Here is a 23,462-nt window from a genome sequence, read left to right as displayed (position 1 = left end):
ATCAGTGTAAAAGATCTGACTATATTTACATAGCTTTACATCTGACATTTGGTGGAATATGGAAATGAGGAAAAAGAATTTCGATTGTTTGTTTGAAATGTTACAATTCTAACTTAATTGTTAACAGTGTAAGATGGATTTGCACTGACTGTTTGTAGTGCTATGGAGTGTTTCCAGTAACTTTATTAACTGACATCATACGGACTGACAAGAATTATTAATAGGTCATGATTTCAAGACACTAATTGCTGAATTAATAAAATACTTTTGACACACACCTTAGCTTACTCTTGTAATCACTTGTAACTTTCGGTGAGTTTTGCAGCCAGTAAAAGTAGAGGAATTGTCTGTAAGGAGACAACACAAATTGTGAAATTTGTGCTCATGTTCATATTTGACCTGGCACTGTGTGATTATAAGAAAGTTAAGTTGTAGCAATATTTCAGCAATATGGGGGTGGTGGGGTAGCCTAGTGGTTAAAGCGTTCGCTCGTCATGCTGAAGGCTGGGTTTGATTTCCTACATGGAACAATGTGTGAAGCCCATTTGTGGAGTTCCCCACCGTGATATTGCTAAAGCGGCGTAAAACCATACTCACTCGCTATTCCAGCAATATTTGGTAGCATGGTCCTCATTATACAAAGTCAAAAGTCATTACTGTTAAACGGAAACACTGCTATGTTAAAGTTCCTTCACGCTGTTCTAAAACTGTTCAATTTAGATATATGTTTTATATTTGAATTGATATTTGCAGATCCCTTCATTACACAGTGTTCAGATTAACACATCATTGTACATACCTATTCCTACATCACAACGGAGACCTGATGTATTTTGTAGACTTTTAAGAAAATGTGTAGCTGACAAAAAGTCTTTATACAGAATGTGTTATTAATGTTTCAATTTAATAAACTTCAAATGTATCTTGTATTTTGGTTCTTTTTTTTGTTTCATGGTCAGACTAAGAGGTATATGGTCTCTGCTCTGTTACTTCAGTTTCAAACATCACATGGAGATGCTGGGGCTGCGGAGGCCCATGATTGTCGTCAGTTAGAGAGACTCAACCAAAAGCAGTGATCAGAAAATGAAATATGAGTCATTATTTGTCCGACTTCTCTATGTTTGGTTGATTATATTTTGGGTTGTTTTTTTGTTTTACGCCGCACTCAGCAATATTCCAGCTATATGACGGTGGTCTGTAAATAATCAAGTCTGAACCAGACGATCTAATGATTGATATCATGAGCATCGATCCACGCCATTGTGATCGATGACCTGCATCAACCAAGTCAGTGAGCCTGACCACCTGATCCCGTTAGTCGCCTCTTACGTACGAGTTTACTTGTCGGACAAACATATACATATTTTGTACATTGTGTGAACAGACTTCCTCATATTCCTTGTTATACAGAAAGGTACCTTTCTATACGTGTGTCAACAGAAAGGTACCTTGGGTATACGTGTGTCAACAGAAAGGTACCATGGGTATACGTGTGTCAACAGAAAGGTACCTGGGGTATACGTGTGTCAACAGAAAGGTACCTGGGGTATACGTGTGTCAACAGAAAGGTACCTGAGGTATACGTGTGTCCACAAAAAGATACCTGGGGTATACGTGTGTCAACAGAAAGGTACCTGGGGTATACGTGTGTCAACAGAAAGGTATCTTGGGTATACGTGTGTCAACAGAAAGGTACCATGGGTATACGTGTGTCAACAGAAAGGTACCTGGGGTATACGTGTGTCAACAGAAAGGTACCTTAGGTATACGTGTGTCAACAGAAAGGTACCTGGGGTATACGTGTGTCAACAGAAAGGTACCTGGGGTATACGTGTGTCAACAGAAAGGTACCTGAGGTATACGTGTGTCAACAGAAAGGTACCTGAGGTATACGTGTGTCAACAGAAAGGTACCTGGGGTATACGTGTGTCAACAGAAAGGTACCTTGGGTATACGTGTGTCAACAGAAAGGTACCTGAGGTATACGTGTGTCAACAGAAAGGTACCTGGGGTATACGTGTGTCAACAGAAAGGTACCTTAGGTATACGTGTGTCAACAGAAAGGTACCTGAGGTATACGAGTGTCAACAGAAAGGTACCTGGGGTATACAGGTGTCCACAAAAAGATACCTTGGGTATACGTGTGTCAACAGAAAGGTACCTGAGGTATACGTGTCAACAGAAAGGTTCAACTCAAGGTGAACTTGGTTCAATGAAACCGGTGACCTCAGCACATGGGTTTCGCAATGGTGCGAAATCTGCACGCGCGTCTTGCAATGGCACGAAATCTGCATGTGCGTCTCGTAGGCTGTTCGTAGTTTTTGTTCTATCAAGGGTTTACAATGATTGTAAGCCCTCCTGTGAGGTGTTACAATCGTTGTAACAATTTAAAAAACTCCATATCGAGTTACACAAACAGCCAGTAGGTATATAAATGTTAATAGGAAAGGTACCTGAGGTATATTTGTGTATAAAGGAAGGTACCTCGAGTGTATTAACAGAGGTACCCGGGGTATACGTGTGTATACAGAAATGTACCTTGGTACTCCTGTGGAGTAATTATGCAGACAATGAAAATCAGCAGCCGAATCCCCGAGTCATGCTTCTGGTAAAGAGCAGATTAAACTGAGGATCTGTTGATCCCGATGGAGCTGATTGTTGATCCACAGGTTTGGCAGGCTTGATTACTTACTGGCCACTCTATTATAGCCTAAAGTATGGCTAAACTTTAGCTTATGTTGCAATAGAACACTTCTCAAACAGTTTTGTTTGGATTGTCTACGAACAGGTTATTTGTTGACCAGTGTAGTGGAATGTGTTCATTGTGGCATAAAACATCACTCACATACTGTTATTCGGTTCAGGGACATGTATCTTGTTTCGAGTTACAATTAACCATGATTCATCATTCCTGATGTTTGTTAATCCAGACAAAATCAGTGGATGCGACACAGTCCACATTAACAGGGTTGTTGCAGTGTCAGTGGTATTGAATGTTTCTCATGCTTTCCGACATGCTTGTTGCTCATGTGTCATCATGCACGGGTGTCCCAGTCGTCTAAGGCGCCGCGGTTCGCTGTGCAGAGTTGCATCCCTTAGGCACGCCATAAACTTATGATTGTGGGTTCGAATCACGGTTCGCCCAGATTATGTTTCTAGGTTTGTCAGCACCATACCCGTGCTCGTGGGTTTCACCGAAGTGGTAAACGTCCGAGACCTGCATCACGTCGGGCTTTCCTCCCTAATTAAGCTGACAGGCCGTGATATGACTGGAATACTGTTAAAAGCGGCGTTTAACCCAACTCACTCACTCACACCACTCAATTGTGGACTGGGTGGTGTGCTCAGAGATATGACTCATCATTTTGTCCCGATGGAATTGAATGCCGCTTTTCAGAGATTGGTCTGTCTGGTCAGACATGTTGTGAACACGCTGCAGTGATCCAGCTGCAATATTGCTGACTGCAGCGTTCACCAACATTCACAACACCATAAAAAGATTATTACCCTTGTGTGTTTCTGTATCTTGTATGTTTTCTTCAGAAAATAACAATTGTAGTATGCGAGCCTCTGACAAGCATAAAACATATCTTGTATTTCTGATATATGATATGGGAAAACTCTTATGTAATGTCATTCTTAAAATAATCAATGTTTAAGATGCAACTTTACTCGAAGTTACTTTAGAAACTGAGTAGGAACACAATATTTGAGTGAACTGTCCAGTTTATCATATAGTGCCAAATGCCTTGCAGAAATGTCTACAGAAACACTGACACATTGGGAAACCCATATTCAATCATATTGGTCAATATCAGTCAATAGTTGATTGAGAAAGATGGCACTGCATAGTCATGCGATGTATGGAGTTTGAAAGTAGTTCCGGCTAGGTGACCTCATTTATCGGATCACGACACCAAGTTTATTGGATCAGTTTATCACATCCACAACACAAGCAATATAGGATAAAATTCACATCAATGTCACACAAAACAATATCAATGATTTTTATCAACTTTATTTCTTCAAACAAAAATAAAATATGGTGATATCACAAATGCAAAATGCATACAAATATAAACCGTGCACGTAAAATACACAACAGAACCCCGTCAACATTATCACACAGGACGTATATTTGATACATTGGAAAATAACACGTAGAAATCAGTGGTACTGCTGAATATTACTCATCAGTGTTTAACATTGGTCCTGGTGTATTGGATATGATACGGGTTAGTTCCCCATCAACTTATCACAATGGATCATACTGGCGATGTGGAAGATTTGGCTTCGATTGTGCTCTCGTAAATTTGACTTTATCTTGTAATACTGGATAAGGAATACAACACACACGCACAAAACTCTCAATACCAAACACACATTTAACAGCAATATTGAAACTAATGTTTAATGCTTTGCATCAAGGACGGACTTCAAAGAAATGTACATATTAGTAAACTGAGCAAAAATGGACATTCTTGCACATTCTTATTGCAACTCAAACCAGACAAAAACAATACTGATAAAAAACAACATATGTATTTATGTAAAGATACAAATCTTACTCTGATGAGAGTGTACAGCTGTGCAGATATTGAGCATATGTACAGACACAAATATATTAATTTCAAAGACTTTTGATACTGTAGCCGTACTCCGTATTTTGAAAAAGTAACATCAATAAATTTTGGCAGGTGATACGTTTTCTGAGTACATAAAGATTGTCTGCAGTTGGTTGCATATTTTTTATTTTAAGAAACACATTTGGGCAAAAAAGACAAATGTAAAGCAATAATGAACAAACGATTGTGCATTTGTACAAAAGTGACAAAATTAATCAAATCTGAAGATGACAAAACATGAGACAGTCAGGTAGAACTTGTATGCCAGGACTGAGGATAGATGACCGAGTCAAATATCACCCCACATTGAATCAGCACTGTACAGTTTCATATATATCATGATATATAGCACAACATTGTATGTAAATGACATTTCTGACATTTTCATTATCTCACTGGAGCTCTGAAGATAACATTTTTAAACCAACCATATATACAAATTCTTGACAGACATCAAGCATATGCCAACATTTTTTTTATTATTTTCTTTTGGTCTGGAATAAAAAGGTTTCTTACATAGCGCTCCTGCAATCAATGCTTCAGGTAGAAGTTCCAGGTCGGTGTTGGTGTTGCCAATAGTAACAGAAACAGACTTGCTATATAGTGTTCGAAATTAAGCCTGGAAATGCTGGGTCCTTGTCAACATTCAGGGTCCCTAGATTCACATACAACAGGAGTAAGACTCAAGGACACCAGGACTGCCCTTAATTCCGAACAATGCTATATAAAGATCCATGTTTACTTGGTGTCACACAGCAAGCCAACTCCACGAAGGATCCAGTGGTCCGGAGTCTTGTTGGTCTTGAGAAGTAGTGGGAAGATGTAGGTTAGATCGGTACGTCTCGGTTTCTTGTAGACGGGACACTCGTAGAAATTGGCAGCCTTGTTTTTCTCCTGGTTGGAAGCGAAGACGTGCACCACTGGCAGAGGCGTGTACAGGACTTTCGGCGTGGGCTCGATCAGACGTGCATTCCGCCGGTCCCATCCGGCGCCGTCAAGGAACAGGCCGTATACATACACACCTGTGGGGGAACAGGACAAGTTGGTGAAATGGCTGACAAGATTTGAATGACAACTTTGTACTGAAGTTGATCATAACGTCAATGATCAAATTGAAAGTTGTTACAGACGTCTTCTATTGATTACAGACAGGAAACATCTTAATGAGGCACACTAATGTAAACTGAACTGCCAGAATTATCAAGATATTACTACAACCCCTTTTTAAATCATGAAATGTTTTCAAGGTTCTTGCCCAGTGACGTATACGACCCCCATACAATTCTGATTCTAATTAGTTGTCTCTTGAGATAAGCACAGGGTACTGGGGACCAATTCCGCTCTGAAATACTCACAGGAGAGAAGCATTTGGTATCAAGAACAATTCTGCTCCTCGATCCTTAAAAGGAGACAAGCAAGAGGTACTGAGGACCTATTCTTACAAGGACAGGGAACTGGGGACGTAATCTGCTCTAGCATTCTTACAGGGAGACAGGGACAGAGAACTGGGGACGTATTCTGCTCTAGCATTCTTACAGGGGGACAGGGAACTAGGGACGTATTCTGCTCTAGCATTCTTACAGGGAGACAGGGACAGAGAACTGGGGACGTATTCTGCTCTAGCATTCTTACAGGGGGACAGGGAACTAGGGACGTATTCTGCTCTAGCATTCTTACAGGGAGACAGGGACAGAGAACTAGGGACGTATTCTGCTCTAGCATTCTTACAGGGAGACAGGGAACTGGGGACGTATTCTGCTCTAGCATTCTTACAGGGAGACAGGGACAGAGAACTAGGGACGTATTCTGCTCTAGCATTCTTACAGGGAGACAGGGAACTAGGGACGTATTCTGCTCTAGCATTCTTACAGGGAGACAGGGACAGAGAACTAGGGACGTATTCTGCTCTAGCATTCTTACAGGGAGACAGGGAACTGGGGACGTATTCTGCTCTAGGATGCCCACAGGGTCTACACGCAAAAGACGTACCTTCAGATGGGGGTGTGCTGATATCCTCCTTCATCAGCTTGGTGACGTCATTGTCAAGGAAGACATTGTCCAAGGCCCAGCCCTTGTGAGCTCGGGTGATCTCCTGTCTCATGGCAGTCAGGAAACCCTGGATACAACAATATCATAATTCGTCTTTATGAAATTTGAAACTATGGTGAGTGTGTTGCGTTTAACGCAGCTTTGAAAAGTATTCCAGTTATATCACGTGGTAGATTGATGTGGGAGGAAAACCTGAAACGATGTTGGTCTCAGGCCTTTATCTCAGACCTTTACCACTTTGGCATGGTATGGTGCTGACAAACATAGAAACATAATCAGGGCGAACTTGGATTCGAACCCACGATCATTTTTTTTCTGGTGTGCCCAAGGGACGCAACTCTGCACAGTGAATTGTGGTGCCTAAGACGACTGGGCCACCCATGCCCCCTGGAAATTGTAACATTTGAGCATTCACTGACATTGAGCATTTACTGACATGCAGGACAAAGATGAGTACGCTGCTTCTGTATGTTATGATGATGAAGAATATTTTGAGGATGAAGAACTCGTACCTGAGGGTTGAAGAAGCCGGTCATCCAGAAGCAGGTAGGTCGGCCATCAAACAGCCAGGTGTGGAACTGAGCATTCCTGTCCAGCAGATCTGTGAACCAGAACCCTAGAGTGGCCGACTCCCAGGACACCTGCAGACAGAGCAGACAGAGCATACAGACAGAGCATACATGACTAACACAGCATGGCATTACCGATTAAACACAGATACCATGATGATACACACACGCACATTATGATACATGACACTATATTCCACTGACTGACATCTTACAGTTCAATCCTAAAGGTTACAACTTGTGTGACAATGACCCGACAAGGCATATACTTAGCAAGTTTATAATGTACATTTACTATTTAAGAAAACGTTCACAGAATTATTCTGAATTCATACATTCAGACACAAGATATTTTTATACATCATTAATATGATTTACAAAAAAAGTATGTCCAAATTTCTCCTGAAGCTATTGACAATGCTAAATATTAATCTACTAGAACCTAGTCTAGTTACAGTGAGTGAGTGAGTTGGGTTTAACACTGCTGTGAACAGTATTCCTGTTATATCACAGCATGTCAGCTTGATGTGGGAGGAAAGTCCAAGTGATGCAGATTGTAGACTCTGGCCACCCACAAGCATGGTTTGGTGCTGAGAAACCAACAATCATGATCAGAGTGAATTCAAACCAATGGTCATAGAATTCTGGCACACCAAAGGGATGCAACTCTGCATAACAACCTGCAGCGCCTTCGATGAATGGGCCACCTGTGCTCCCTAATCATAACTTGTGTACTGATAGTGAAGGACTTAACTATATGTGATCCTATGTTATAAGACTATCTACACACAGCAGGGATGAGAATGGGTTTTGTAAAGAAGACTGGGAGAATATATGATTTATGCATATATCGTAATATTTGTTTGTTTGTTTGTTTGTTGTTTAACGACGCACTCAGCAATATTCCAGCTATATGATGGCGGTCATAAAGAAACAAGTCTGGACCAGACAATCTAGTGATTGACATCATGAGCATCGATCCACGCAATTTGGATACGATGACATGCATCAACCAAGTCAGCAAACCTGACCACCCGATCCCGTTATTCGCCTCTTCCGACAAGCCTAGTCGTCTTTTTTGCATGTATGGGTTTCTGAAGACCTATTCTAACCCGGATCTTCACGTTTCAAATATTGTAATGGCATATATCACAAAAAAGACCCTTGATGAAATGAAATCAGTGGAATTCTGCAGATCTGCAAAAAAATTCTCATCCCTGAGACAGTGCTAAACTTGGCTATAATATTTGATCCTGTGATCCAAGTGGTGTCAGTACCGTATCAAGTGCAAATACAGCTCCCCCCCCTCTACACACCATCGACTCACATTAACCCCACTATGGACATTGAAAGCCTTGCTACCTCCAACTTTGTGACATGTAAAGTTTGTGTAAAATATGCATAATACACACAACTGTCAAGTGGACATTCACCCACAACTATCAAGTGGACATTCATCCACAACTATCAAGTAGACATTCACCCACAACTGTCAAGTGGACATTCCCCCACATCTATCAATTAGACATTCACCCACAACTATCAAGTGGACATTCACCCACAACTATCAAGTAGACTATTCACCAACAACTATCAAGTAGACATTCACCCACAACTATCAAGTAGACATTCACCCACAACTATCAAGTAGACATTCACCAACACCCACAACTATCAAGTAGACATTCACCCACAACTATCAAGTAGACATTCACCCACAACTATCAAGTAGACATTCACCAACAACTATCAAGTAGACATTCACCCACAACTATCAAGTAGACATTCACCCACAACTATCAAGTAGACATTCACCCACAACTATCAAGTAGACATTCAAAGTTCTTCTCACTCCGTGTCCGTGACATACTGTTTGTGTCTATCGGGGACATGACACTGCAACTACATGCAAGCTGAGAGAAGCATTAACTGTTGCTCATGCAACCATCTGTGACACAGCCAACAACAGCGGAGACAATGTGCACAGTGAGTAAGCTGACATTCATTGTCCATCCTCAATATACCTGCCGCAGAAACATCTGCAAAATAGTTGGGACCCAAAACTTCAGTCAGATACAATAGGTCAACCTAGACTTGCTCACCTGACTATGGCTATGGAGCAAATAGATCATTAACCTGTGCTTTGAAATGATGAACATCTGTGGGAAACCTCAAAGCTCAGCTTAAATGTTGAGTTTCACCGATTATTATTTCTTGTGAGATATTCCTGACAGTTCAGACCGGGTCCAACAGTTCAAACCGGGACACTATAACATCCCAGTTTTCACTTTCCAACAGTTCAAACAGGAAGAAAACAAAGAAGGGTTACACAGATGAACATAGAGAAAGAAGAGATGTTTAATAGGGACAGGGATTACACAGATGAACATAGAGAAAGAAGGGACATTAACAAGGACAGGGTTAGGGAACAAAATATTAAGTTACTAAAAACATGAAACCAGATGAAAATTAAAATTGACAAAGGTTAGTTTTGTAGAATTTTCCTATTCGGAATATTCTATAAGTAATACGTTACCACTGTTATACCGAGGCTGTTGTCCCCCACAACTGCTCTTATAGCGAAATCTTCCACAGAGATCTCAATCACCTCATGCAGCACGTGCGTAGCCACCTAGCTGCCATGTGACACCCTTCACTCTTGTCTCTTGCGAGAGCAAGTCCTCGGTGGACAGACGGGCGGGCAGCAGTGGTAACGTATTACTTAATGTAATATAGTATTAATATACATCTTGTCCATTAAAAAATGACAGATTGTTTAGTAAAGCAACAAAGGGAAGCGACTGCAGTGTACATACCTTCTTCCAATTACTTGGCACACGAGCATCGTACATGTTGTCGAGGGCATCACGTAGGTTTTCACTCATGATGATTGTACCATCAATAGCCAACTTCAGATCCTTCAGAGTCATGCGGACGAGAGCGATGACCTTCTGCATCCGGTCAATCTCCTGTCTCAGGAAGATGTTGAGAGGCTGGAGATGACCCATCTTTCGTAGACGTTCCTTCACCTAGACAGAGAGAGAGACATGCTTGAACACCGACGATACACTTACACGATACACTTACACGATACACTTACACGATACACTTACACGATAACTTAGTATGTACTTGCACCACAGGAGAGTTCAAAATACTGATGGTGTGAGTGAGTCAGTTAGGTTCAACCCCGCTTTGAACAATACTTCAGTTATACTACGGTTTGTCTGCTTGATGGAGGAAATCCCAAAGTGGTGTCGGTCTGAGACGTTTACCACTTTGGAGAAACAACGAGCAGGGGTATTGTGCTGACAAAGCAATGATCATAATCGGTGAATCAGGGAACAAAAAACTCTCAACCGTAGGATTCTGGCACTAAGACTGTGCAAAATTTCCCCATGGTGATGGAAGGAAGAATTATGAACCTCAAAGATCGTTTCCCAATGCTCAATGTGAACATAGGACTCATTTCACTGATTCGTTGATAACAAGCAGTTCCTGTCACCACATAAAGATTGAGGGAAAGTCTCTTCAGACACAGCCATCAACAACAGAACATTCTACAATACTGGCACGTGTCCCTTTACTTTTCAACAATATAGGAGATGATGACAAGATGCAGCTTCACCCAATGTGAGAAGACATGCCACAACTTGTTCCTTCTACTGACACATGATCTGCAGACTCCGTACCTCGAATGGAATGTAGTCCACGGGGAGTTTCTCCAACATGTCGTCAGCAAGTCTGTAGACGACGCTCTCGCGAGTCTCTCCGCTGCCGCCGCCGGAGTCCTTGGGCTGGATGCTGACTATAGTGTCCAGCATGGTGTTGGCGGTGTTGGTCTGGTATCTGGATATTACACAAATCATTACATAACTGATTCAACTCAAGTGATGAACTCTGCAACACATTCAAGTCTTGCTATTCCTTCCTTCCCGACACGACTGGGTCCCCACCTCGAGTTGTTCTTGTTACAGACACTTATTGGGGGAAGACTGGGGCTGTTTAGAGACAATTAGATCGCTCTCCCCGACCCCTATATTAGGTTCTCACAAATACCAAGTTTGATTCTGACGTAACGCCTCCGTTAGCAAAATTCCAGCTATATCACCGCGGCCTGGAAAAACTATAAAAATGAACCAGACAAACCAGTGATTGACAGCATGAGCATCGCCCTGGCCATGGAGTATTACAATCAATCAAGTCACCTGGCCTGACCACCTAACCCATTTAGTCGTCTCTCAGACAAGTGTCGGTTACTTGTGACGGATTCGAACCCAGAATCACGGGTATGACAGGAACACGTTCACGGTATTTGTGATAAAGGTGACAAGTACTCACGTGATATCAGCATTGGGATGAAGTCCAAAGCATTCAGGGGTGTCATTGAGGGGCAGGTTGTCAATGTACTGTCTGTACTCGTCAATAGTCTTGCAGCGTGGGATCTTGTAGCCTGAAATAGCACAACATGTAGTAGAATACACAGAATGCTTCTCGATGCCCGGGACTTGAACACTAGATTTAAATAAAGCCTCACATTATCAGAGTAAAATGTACTGTATGTTTATTTCCTGCTTCACTGAGGAACTGAGGGAGCATGTTCAATGCCACTGTTAACAATAATCCAGCAATATCATAGCAAGGGACGAATCAGTGTCAGACCTTGGTCAAAAATTGTTCAGGCCGCCATGATATACTTGGATTATTGCTGACTGGCATAAAACATTCACACAGCCTCCTGATCCACATGAAATTTAACGTCGCAGTCAGCAATATTCCAGAATTATATCATGAAAACCTGTAAAAAGTCTGGACCAGACAAACCAGTGATTGATATTGTGAGCAACAATCTATGCTGCCAGAGTACGGTGATGCCGGGTACGGTGACACTATCAACCAAGACGCCAAGCCTGACCACACTATCAATTTAACTGCGTCTTATGACAAGCACAGTTTACTGGGGACCTATTCTAGGCAGGGATCCCACCCACCTGTGTAGAACTGGAAGTTGTCCTGGAACATATGCTCGCTGAACCACACTTTGGCGTATGTGTTGAGGAGACGCTTGTCATAGTCATCCGTTACACGCCCTCCGTACTGCACCTCGCCGATCATGTAGCGTACAGTCACAAAGCTGACTCCCTGAAATTCAACACACATCATTAACTCTCTCCGAAAGGTTTAAAAAAGTTTCCGATAACAGAGACCCAATCCCTTGTTTAATACCATTTCTGATAACAGAGACCCAATCCCGCGTTTCATACAGTGTTTGATAACAGAGACAAATCCATGGTTTGATGAAGTGTTTGATAACGGGAGAGACCTTTTCCCTTGTATGATAACATACCTAATCCATTGTTTCATACAGTGTTTGATAACGGAGACCCAATCTCTTCTTTGATGCAATATTTGATAACAGAGACCTGATGCCTGGTTGGATAAATCGTAATCTAATCCTCATATACTGGGTATGGACTAACAAGGCTTGACTATATGAATAACAATGAACACCGAAAGATCTTTCAATTGACATCCAACACAAAATTTCCCAAATTTGTTGAAGTCAGACTGACCTTCTTGGGGTCGAGATCATCCAGATGGTTCTGTACGAACTGTACAGTGGCGGAGTAATCAGCTTGGTTAAACTCATACGGGATGTTCCAGCCGATGGGTCCGAACTTCCTCCTCTCTTGGACGGTGGTGTGCAGGAAGCCAACGCCGTACAGGATCGGCTTCCACATGTTCAGGTTGCTGTACTCCAGCTGTTCCTATAGGACAATCATCATCATCATCATCATCATCATCATGATCATCAGGCAAGACAAATGACAGGTATGCAGAGTAGTGTAGATCCCTAGGTAGTGGTTGTGCCTTCATATTGCGATATCATCCTTCCAGATACCCCTCTACTGCTCGGTAACAAGGTATTTGCAAAATCTAACAAAACTTCAGTTGAAAATATCAATAGTAACGTGATAAGAAGTATGAATATACAATTTTACTTTTGATTGCCATACTAACATATTTCATATCATTTACATGTACATATCAGTTCCTTTATGGAAATAATCCTCATGTGAAATTATAGCACTTGGGAAGAGTGGCACTACAAGATGGGTGTCCGAACCTGTGTGACTCCAGCGTATGTTCTCTTGAGGCCAGCCTTGACTCCCTGTGGGGGCTCATTGGTGAACTTGATGGACGACTGCAGCAGGTTGATGGGGAACTTGGGATGTTCCTCCGTTGTCACCCACAGGCGGAACGCTTCATTCATCGGCTCCGTTGTTGTCACCTGCCCACACAATCAGACAATCAACATCTCTTAACATCAACATCTCTCAACATCAACATCTCTCAACATCAACATCTCTCAACATCAACATCTCTCACCATCAAGCCATAGACATTTAGCACAAGCATGGTGCTGTAAATCAAGGAATCAAGCCTACGACCAGCAGATCCTGACACGCATGGGAGGCAACTCTGTCTCTTACATACTTTCCCTCATACAGATTCATTTTAAAGTCTGAGAGGTTTACGCATGAAACAAATCAAATTCTAAGCATCATATAAATAAGGACAAAAGGTTGACTCACCGTATCTAGCAGTTCATCCATGAAGTCCAGACCAAGATGGCAGTTCTGCAGTAGTACCCAGCGACCTTCAGACATGGACACTTGCAGCAGACGCCGAGCATGGACTTCCTGACCTTGACCCATGGAGATTGCGCCACATTCTGCAGAGATGACAGTGATAGAGCTCTTAGAAACAAGACACAGACACGGGGAGTCTGACTTAAAGGAACCTCTTCTAATGATTAAATATACAGTAGAATTACATGAAGTAGAAACTGGAAACCTACAAAAACCCGGTTAAGTAGGTACTTTGTAGTGTCCCGAGTGCATCATTCTTTACCTATCACTATTTGAAACCGAATAACTGAAGTCATGTAAGTGAAGTATTTCCTTCGTCCAGAGTTGTTTACTACATGTACCTCGATGACACTGACCGGTATTAGCAGAGATTCAGATCAGTATAGTTTCTAAGACATTGACTGTGAATCCAATTGTCCTGAAGATTTGTTTTCAGATTTGGTTATGATATATAGAATGTCGCATCAAAAGTTGATAAAACCATGAAAATGTCCTGATGCTATTTGCCATCTTTATCCATCCCTCCATACTGTGAAACAACTCAGTAATGACATGTCTCTCTGTAAATGGTGTTAACTAGCGGTAAGTGATTGGAAACAGTGTCGTGTAAGAGCCATCTGAATAGGTAGATACTGTTGCCACTTGGTCTGCCACATAATGAGGGTCAAATGAAGACAGTTTGTGGTGATGGCACTCACTTATTCCCTTCTGTTTGGCGAGTCTCTCAATGTCGTCAGTCGGATCTGATCCCATGGAGAGGAAGCAGATCATCGGAGATCGGTTGGCGGACTCCTGCCACATGGCCTCCAGGTTGAGAATCACACCCTCCGCAAACTGAAGCAAGAAAGTTGAACCACATGCAAGACAGGCAGACAATGTGGACCAGGGAAGCAAACGTTATCATCAGGTAGTTGTGTGAAAAAATAAATCTGATTGTGAAAGCTTACTTTTAACTGTGCCGTTACAATTATAATTGTGACATTGGCATCTAAAGCAAGGAAATTCAAACCTCAAATCCATTAAAATCTAGGAAACTGCTATGAAAATGTCTCATAAACATCTTACAATTTCTGATTTTGTAGTTGAATTAAACAAAATCTGAACACTGCCCGGACTTGGTAAGTCTAATTGAACTTTCGTTTGACCATGAAAATTCAATTGCCCAATTTGCAAATCCATCTTTTTCTCCCTGAATGCACAACTGACTGGACGAACACCAAGTACCTGTGGCTAACATGACCAGCCTCTACATATCATTGTACCCATGCACCAGGCACTGGCTACTTTGTCCCAACCTCACTGGGAGATGCCACATCCATGGCATACATCCTTGAGATCACCTACCTCAGCACCCATAGCTTCTGCGATGTACTTTCTGGCCATAGGGATGACTCGATCCGGACACCAGCATCGGATGAGTAGTAGTTTCCGGAACGTGTCCAGTGTTGTGGAGTACCCATCCGGGATCGTCACTTCCTCTGGGGCATCTTCATCAAACCACGCCTTCCAAGCCTGGAGAAGTAACGCAAAGATTGTCTGGTTTGTCTGTTTGTTTGTTATAAGACGCACTCAGCAATATGACTGCAGTTGGTAAATAATCGAGTCCGGACCAGACCATCCAGTGACTTGCATCATGAGCATCGATCTACACAATTAGGATACGATGACATGCACGACTGATATTGTGAGCAACTTTTCACACCGTCAGGAGAGGATGACAAATCCAAATGGACCAAATCCATTTAGTTACTTCTAATGCTGGGGGCCTATTGTAACTATAGCTATGTTCTAATATGACTGAAGTTCTAATATGTGTGATGTTCCGAAGATCGGATTTGATTGAAGTGGCTTGTAAATAATAAAACACTAGATACGTCCCATCAGGGTATGCCAACAATTTCACCACCTGATTTTCACCCACTTATTGAATACGCCAAGCATGACCCGTTCAGGACCTACTCTGCCCTGGCATCCCTAAAGCCGCATCTACCAGCGTACACACCTTATCATTCCTGCCGACTTGCGAGAGGATCTGGATGAACTGGGGCAGTCTGCTCAGCTCCACCAGGTTCAACCACGTCATGTCCATGATCCACTTCTTGGGCTTCGGCTCCACAGCGTTCAGATCCAGTGCAGCGCCACCTGGGGGCAGAACACAACTCGTGAACACAAAACACAATCTGAAGCTGGAGGACACAAGTGATGGTTATAGATATTACACTGGTGTGGAGTTCAGGAGGGTGAGGGGGATGTAGACGGTGCATGGGGAGGGGGATGTAGATGGTGTGTGGGGAGGGGGATGTAGACGGTGTGTGGGGAGGGGGCAGGTGGGATATCCAGGGGTCATTTCTTCATGGGCTATATTCTGGAAGGCAGTTGCTCTAGAATCATATTCTACTTCTTCTACTACTGTACATATCTTGCATACCTGTTCCTGGTAAAACACTTCCACAAAATTGTTTGATAGGCATTTCTTAGAAGTTGACGGAGGGCAAAGTAGACACAGTTTATGGATAACAACTTCTTTATTTTACTGTAATGGTGACATTTCGTTAAAGATCCTTGCTTGACAACGGCATAAGATTCAATATCGAAACGTCGCCATTAGTAAAATAAAGAAGTTCTTATCCATAAATTGTGTCAACTTTGATCACTATACCACGCACACATGAGACACAGACAAGAATGATGAAATTAGGATGTGGCTCACCCTTTATGAAGACTTGGAACTCCTCTGGCTTGACCCTCATGAAGGACATCTCGATCTTGAGCGTCATGAGGATGGTGAAGAGGAACTTGTCCTTCTCATACAGGCCGCGGCAGGTGTACTTGAACACAAGCAGGGTGAGGAAGTCGATGATGTTGTTGATCCTCTTGCCGGTGATGGGAGACTTCTGTGAGCGGGCCATTGACGAGTCGAACAGCTGCAGGAACTGACGGAGCGATGTCTGGTACATGATGTTCACCATACTCATCTCCACGATGACGAAATACAGGATACTGCCCCGTCCCGCCACTAGAAGAAAGGACATGGTGATATTTAGAGATATGACAATACATAGGACATGTGACACTACTTGAATACGTGACAATACTTAGAGATATGACAATACATAGGACATGTGACACTACTTGAAAACATGACGATACTTAGAGATATGACAATTAATACAAAGGAGATGTGGAACTACTAGGGCTGAGACGAGTCCAAAAAATACTACCCGGGTACCTGACCCTACTTGTGAAGAGCTGGCTACAAAATGTATGATTTGGAATTGATTTACCGGATCCCTGGCAAAATGTATTTAGGTTCATTAATAAAATGATCTGGTCATGCATACATCAAAGCTAACTGAAGCTGTATGTTTTCTTAAAACATATAAAAGTCAGAAGGAATGAGAGGATAGACAGAAAGAAATGTGAACATTAGGGACTTGTATATAGAGTTGTAGTGGTGAATTTTTCTCATTAAACGATATACATTGTATCATGAGGCTAACCACTGGTCCGGGTAGTCCTGTGGGCACCCGGGTCCTACTCAATACCAACCTGACTCGGGTACCCGAGTTACCCGTCCCAGCCCAGGACACTACTTGAAAACATGACAATACTTTGAGGAGACTTGACAATAGTCTGAGGAGACTTGACAATACTTTGAGGAGACTTGACAATAGTCTGAGGAGACTTGACAATACTTTGAGGAGACTTGACAATAGTCTGAGGAGAAGTGGCAACACATAGAGGAGACGGGACAATTTTGAGGAGCCATGACTTGAAAATAGTTTCAGGAGTAGTGGCAATACTTAAAGTAGATGTAATCCAGAGACAATACTTAGACACAGGATAGTTCTCAAAGGAGTCATCCACACCAGAGTTCCAAATTCTTGTACTATGATTCAAACATTCGAATTTGATATGAAACAAAACATGTCAGAAACTTGATTCAAAGGATTTGGGATAAAAACATAAGCATTAATTCAAACCTAATGAACACAACATGAATCTGAATGTCCCTACCTGGTCTGAACTCTTCTCGAGCAGTGTTGATCTTGATCTCGGTTTCCTTTGCTATGTTCAACTTCTCACTGACCTCCTCAGAGGTGGCTTTGGTGATCCTGAGTACCTCAATGAGCGACTCGTCCTCGACAAGCGACCCCTCGGTTGAGGTCAGCCGGTACAGCAGGTTATCCTCCAGCTCCTTCATCTTCCGCTTGTTGTTAGTCACCTCCTCCAGGAGACTCGTACGTTCCGCCTCCAGCTCCTGCACCGATGACAAGCAGCATTAGTGTCTCACATCATAATTAATCCAAAATATATTTGTTAGAATAAAAATATCATGCATACTTATCTTGACTTGTACTAATTACTGATCTTTTCTTATTACCAAAGGGTAGTGGAAACTTCCAGTGTTGTGTTCCAGGAGAACCGAAAACATCTCACCCAAACGCACCCCGCCCTGCTCATCGGAACCACATAACCAACCCGTCTGATTCAATCTTTTTTTTTCGCGCCAACTAGCTATATTTATGTTACATTTTTCATTGTAGAAAGCTCAAGTATTTACATACTATTTCACATAAAAAATCTCCATCTTTAAGAACAGAGTGATTGAGCCGTTGTCCAATGTCGCAGTCAGCAATATTCCCATGACCAATGAACCTGGCATGGTTCAAGACATCCAGTCTTGTTTTATGCCCATAATGGCAAGCCTCAGGCAGGGTTATAACAGTATTTGGTGTGACACAGCCAGCAATAGGCATATTATAATGGGAAACACGAGAAATAGGCTTCACATATTGTACCCATATTGGGAATCAAACCCAAGTTTTCAGCTTGAGGAGGCAAGGCTTTTAGCACTAGGCGCCCCACTGGGCCCTCGACATCCCCACATTCAGTGATGAAGATAAATGATAATTCACACAACGCCTACAGGTGCCTCCACACTGTACCTGTTTCTCTGTGAGGATGACAATTCCCAGGAGCTGGTCCTCCAGACCCTTCTGCGTCACTGTGAAGTCGATGATGGATGTTCGGGCAGACACCTCGGGTGTGTATGCAGGGTTGGCCAGCTTCGTGGTGACGTACAGACGGAAGCCATTCATCACGTCAACCTCCTTGTCCCCAACTTTTACCTGCACACAAGACATACAGATGAGTATGGTGTCATGCCTAGTCTTGTCATTTGAAATGTTTGACATGATAGACTAAAGAAAAAAGAAAGAAAATTAATCTTACTTGCAAAAGCAAATAGGCAAACAGCAAAACATTTATTATTTTTCGTCCTTCATGGAAAACTTTTATAATAACCATGAGGTCAAGTCGTTTCGCCAAACTGGCTCCTACAAAAAGCTGTCTAGAGCTTGTCTGATATTCATGCAGAGTCATCGCAGCAGAATAAAATTTGTGATTTTGATGAGACTGTTCAGAAAGAGAAGAGAAATGTTTGCATTAAGCTCAGAAGTTGTAAGGGAAGCAGTGGTTTGTTTACCTTAAAGGTGCTGCCAGACTTGATGAAGTTCTTCTCCAGGACGTTATCAAGTGCGGGGTCCAGCTCTTCTCCCACATCTTCAATCAACAAGGGACGTCCCAAGGACAAGCTATCCTCAAGATGGGACCTGAAGTACTTGTGATTCAAAGCAGTGATCTGAAAACAAACAAAATCAATCAAATTTAATATGTGAAGAATTGATAAAATGCTGAGTGATTTGTGATTGCAAACAGTATTTCAGTCATATCACAATGTGACAGCTTGGAGGGGGAGGAAAGCCCAAGTCTGGTGCTGAGAACAAGGATGGGGCAGGTCTGGGACTGGAATCAATCATCAACCAATCCTGGCACAGGGACCGATTCTTCAACGCGAATTGTAAGGCTGTCACAATATGCCGACCTTGTGTACAATACATACGTTATACATGAGATACTTAAATTGAGCTGTAAATTTTACAAAGAGGTTTCTGAATTTAGTCTCGTCTCACATTATTGTTTGATTTCTATTTTGTTTAGTGATATTCATTAACTTCATGACAGCCCCTGTACTTATCAGTCTGGTTTATTACAAAACTTAGCACATTTTCCCTTTCAAAATTCAACACAGAATAAATAAATGAATCGATACAGGAGTGGGCATATCGTGTTTCAAATCTACAGGTGTAAATTCCAATGCATTCATACATTGTTGAAGCATGACATCCCCGAGTGATTTAACCCGATAAATGTTGGAACCTCTACGTTCCACATCAAGTCCTAAGTTTGTGCTTCGTTATCCTGTACAGTTTCATGACCAAGCTACCAACCTGTAGTTCACTGCCACCCTCCTTGCTCTTGATCCAAGCCTTGCCTTGACCTTGGGGATCAATGAGCAGAGGGAAGCGAGCTGCCTTGGTCACAATCAGGCCGTTCTGTATGGATAACTCATCGTTGGGTAGACCTTGCAGGTTCCACTCACTGATGGTTGCATTGTCCACCAGCATGGAGATGATATTCAGGTCCTGCAAACACAATACAACAAACGTTAGACAAGGCTTTGCAAGGCAGACAGGAATTCTTTTGACAGAGCATACCCAGCAAATCAACAATCTATGAATTTAGTCACTGGTTTGAAAACCCATGTCTAGTAAAATTTATTATGAACTTGTTTCTGCCTAGCGACCTCAGCTGAAAATATCTATACATTTCGACCAACTTCTCACCACAAGGTGAAAGCCTGCCCATCTGGAACAAAACCGATCTGGCACTGGTGACTTACATCAGTGAATGGGATCTTGCTCTGTATCATCTCCTTCTTCCAATTGCGGAGCATGAGACTACGGAACTCCTGGTTGAAAGGTCCGCTGTAGGACAGAAAGCCGGTAGCCAGCAGGACATCGCCAACCAGTCGTTGGATCTGGGACTCGAAACTCTTGCTGGACTCTGTCCACCTGACCTTCTCTCCGGACAGACCGTTGATGAGAGCCTCGGCATTGTTCATCTTGCGCCGACAGGCTTCAGCATCGTCCATCAGAGCCTGCAGCCAAAAGTCTTATTATATACCTGCTTAAACACACACGTTTCTCAAAAAGGTGAACTAAAACTACGAGTCATTATTCAAACACTTCATCATGGTCTGTACATTTTCAACACTACCGTCCTAAAAGGTTTGTAAATTTTGAAGTCATATGTACGGGTAATGTTGTTTTATGACAGCAATATTCCTGCAATATCATGGCAGGCAGGCAGGAAGTAACTGGGCCAGTCTGACCAGTGTGGTCAATGACAGGTGAATAATATATATCCACGACAATAGTGCAGTGGTTATTGTTTCCATTCAGAACTGCCCATTTATGTTCGTTTTCACGATACACTATGAATTTGCTGCTCTTAATGCTTTGTTCACTCGTAACAAGAACCTTAAGCCTTGATGCTCATTGGCTGAGTAGAAATCACCTAATGCACACTGGAGTGTTTGTGAGATCTTCACACAGAGGTATTGTATCGCAGTAAAAGAGAAGATTCTAATAATATGTTGTTATTTTCGTGTACCTGTTTCTCTGACATGGCAGCATCAAACTGTGCCTGTACAACATCCAGTTCCGCCTGTTTAGCATCAAGTTGGGCCTGTGCGGAGGCCAAATCCCCATTGGCCACGCCTAGTTTCGCCTCCTGCACGGCTAGGTTAGCCTGTAAAAAAACACAAAGTATGACACAAGGGAAAACATCATGTTTCTGTTTACCAGTAAATACTGTTGAAACTGTAACATTTAAATACAACTTGGTCCTGGAATTTCTTGATGCTTATAATTAAAAAATTACTGTAATATCAGAAATGAAATCCAAGTTTAAATGCAATGAGGGTTGCAGACGGCGAGAACGAGCAGTGGGGTCAAATGATACAGCAAGGTCATGATACAATATGTATTAGGTACAAAGGTCATGATACGATACTATCACGAAACGCATATTTATGTCGATCACGTGGAAACTTCTTTTAATGTTTCAGAGCAGGTTAGCTGTAGACACATGGTTGTAGCTGCTATTTTAGTAGTGAACTACTTTTGCAATATTTCACTGACAAGAACGCTGGGGGGGTCATTAAACAGAAGGTAAGTAATATATTTCAGTGAGTGTATCGTCTTGTATCGATACAGAAAAACGTATTGTCGTGTGGTGCACCGATGTATCGTTCCAACCCTGTGTTTTATAGTCATGTGATCCGCAAGATGTGACCTTAAGATTTACATCCTGGCAATGATCTCCATGAAGGGGGACTCACCTTGAGAGGCAGGACTTCCTTGTTGATGCCATAGAAGAAGGCCATAGCCTTGGTCCATGATGCAAGTCCGGCAACGTCACCACACACTTTACGAGCACTGTCAATGTTGTAGTCCTCCATCGATAAGAATGGATGCATCAGTTCTACCATTTCCTCTGTGATGGTATCCTGCAAGAACAATTCAGACAGATGGGTCAGTGTCCTGTGTTACATGTATAACCGACCCGCCTTGGTAAGATGGCCGCCCAAGGAAGATTAATTTAAGTTCAAATTCATCACGATAACCTGCCTCAAATTCTATCATGCATTTCAACCTACAGTTCAAAGATTGGCCCAAACTACACAGAGACAATTTGATACAAGGTCTAGACATAGTTTGGATTGTATATAGTGTCTCTTTGAACAATATTTCATTCACATCACGGCTAGTCAGCTTGGGAGGAAAGCCCAAAGAAGATCTCAAGATCTTTAATCACTTTGAAGAAACCCATGAATACAGGCACTGACACACCTAGAAACATAATCTTAGTATAATCTAAATATTTTTTACATTTGTAATAATTATCCTGCATTACTACTTAATGCTTATACTGCTTTTTTCTTGACCTTTCTTGAGACGGAGCTGTGAGAGGTCCTGGCTACACCAAGTCGTGTGGCTAGCACCCTCACAGCTGACCCCACTTGACCGGAAGTGACGTCACATAGGATCACATCACTGCTAGTGACTGGACTGTACTTACGTTTGAGATTTTGCTCCCCAGTTCAAGAACAAGACAGCATCCTCTTAACCTTTTTTACATGTCCTTGGATAACCAACATGTTCTCTATCATGAGTTTAGACGGGTGTACTAAGAAAATAGCAGTAGAAGCATTAAGTAGAAATGCAGGATAAGATGAAAAAAATATGACAAATCTGGGATTCCAACCAATGTTCACAGGTGTCTGACATGCCTAAGGCATGCAAATCTGCACATCGAATTGCGGCACCTAAGACGACGCACAGTTTAGTCACAGTGCACCAGCAGCAGCAGCATATAAATAGATGACACAAGGCTCATCATCTGGTACATCCGGACTTGTCTCATGACCTGCAGATCCTAGCAGACAAGGCAGACAACTCTTGTTTACCTTGTTGAAGTTGAGCAGCGACTGTAGGAAGCCGCCTCCAGACATCAGTTTGAGAGCCTCCCCCCAAGATGGCTTAGGGCAAGGTCGTTCTGGGTCCTGCTGGTTTTGATCGACTCTTCGTCTGAACAGAATCAGCACACAGTCCATGATTCTCATAATGAGATGTGGAGGTTTGCCAAGCTTTCTCACT

General features: G+C 42.3%; 1 protein-coding gene and 1 pseudogene across 1 annotated transcript in view; both read right to left on the bottom strand.

Annotated features, from left to right (window-relative positions):
* Positions 1 to 296: 296 nt before the first annotated feature.
* Positions 297 to 3,803, bottom strand: LOC139475186 (uncharacterized; annotated as a pseudogene).
* A 1,394-nt stretch (positions 3,804 to 5,197) lies between these two features.
* The window catches only part of LOC139476069 (dynein axonemal heavy chain 5-like), a 71,783-nt gene continuing 53,518 nt past the window's right edge, over positions 5,198 to 23,462 (bottom strand). The window contains exons 62-83 of the mRNA XM_071259308.1: positions 23,273 to 23,460; positions 22,145 to 22,312; positions 21,415 to 21,552; positions 20,642 to 20,899; positions 20,190 to 20,384; positions 19,385 to 19,540; positions 18,846 to 19,028; positions 17,914 to 18,157; positions 16,607 to 16,912; positions 15,899 to 16,038; positions 15,241 to 15,408; positions 14,595 to 14,730; positions 13,840 to 13,979; positions 13,371 to 13,535; positions 12,817 to 13,011; positions 12,235 to 12,385; positions 11,585 to 11,696; positions 10,936 to 11,092; positions 10,060 to 10,272; positions 7,187 to 7,315; positions 6,615 to 6,741; positions 5,198 to 5,647 (exon numbers count right to left, since the gene is read on the bottom strand). Of these exons, the coding sequence (XP_071115409.1) occupies positions 5,364 to 5,647; positions 6,615 to 6,741; positions 7,187 to 7,315; positions 10,060 to 10,272; positions 10,936 to 11,092; positions 11,585 to 11,696; positions 12,235 to 12,385; positions 12,817 to 13,011; positions 13,371 to 13,535; positions 13,840 to 13,979; positions 14,595 to 14,730; positions 15,241 to 15,408; positions 15,899 to 16,038; positions 16,607 to 16,912; positions 17,914 to 18,157; positions 18,846 to 19,028; positions 19,385 to 19,540; positions 20,190 to 20,384; positions 20,642 to 20,899; positions 21,415 to 21,552; positions 22,145 to 22,312; positions 23,273 to 23,460 (3,953 nt within the window). The 3' untranslated portion in view covers positions 5,198 to 5,363. The remainder of the gene's footprint in view (positions 5,648 to 6,614; positions 6,742 to 7,186; positions 7,316 to 10,059; positions 10,273 to 10,935; positions 11,093 to 11,584; positions 11,697 to 12,234; positions 12,386 to 12,816; positions 13,012 to 13,370; positions 13,536 to 13,839; positions 13,980 to 14,594; positions 14,731 to 15,240; positions 15,409 to 15,898; positions 16,039 to 16,606; positions 16,913 to 17,913; positions 18,158 to 18,845; positions 19,029 to 19,384; positions 19,541 to 20,189; positions 20,385 to 20,641; positions 20,900 to 21,414; positions 21,553 to 22,144; positions 22,313 to 23,272; positions 23,461 to 23,462) is intronic.

The sequence above is a fragment of the Haliotis cracherodii genome, unplaced genomic scaffold (assembly GCF_022045235.1).
Source record: "Haliotis cracherodii isolate W230 unplaced genomic scaffold, xgHalCrac1.p SCAF_3, whole genome shotgun sequence".
Taxonomy (NCBI): Eukaryota; Metazoa; Mollusca; class Gastropoda; order Lepetellida; family Haliotidae; genus Haliotis; species Haliotis cracherodii.
Note: the sequence above shows the minus strand (reverse complement) of the source record. Positions and strands in the feature narration are given on the sequence as shown.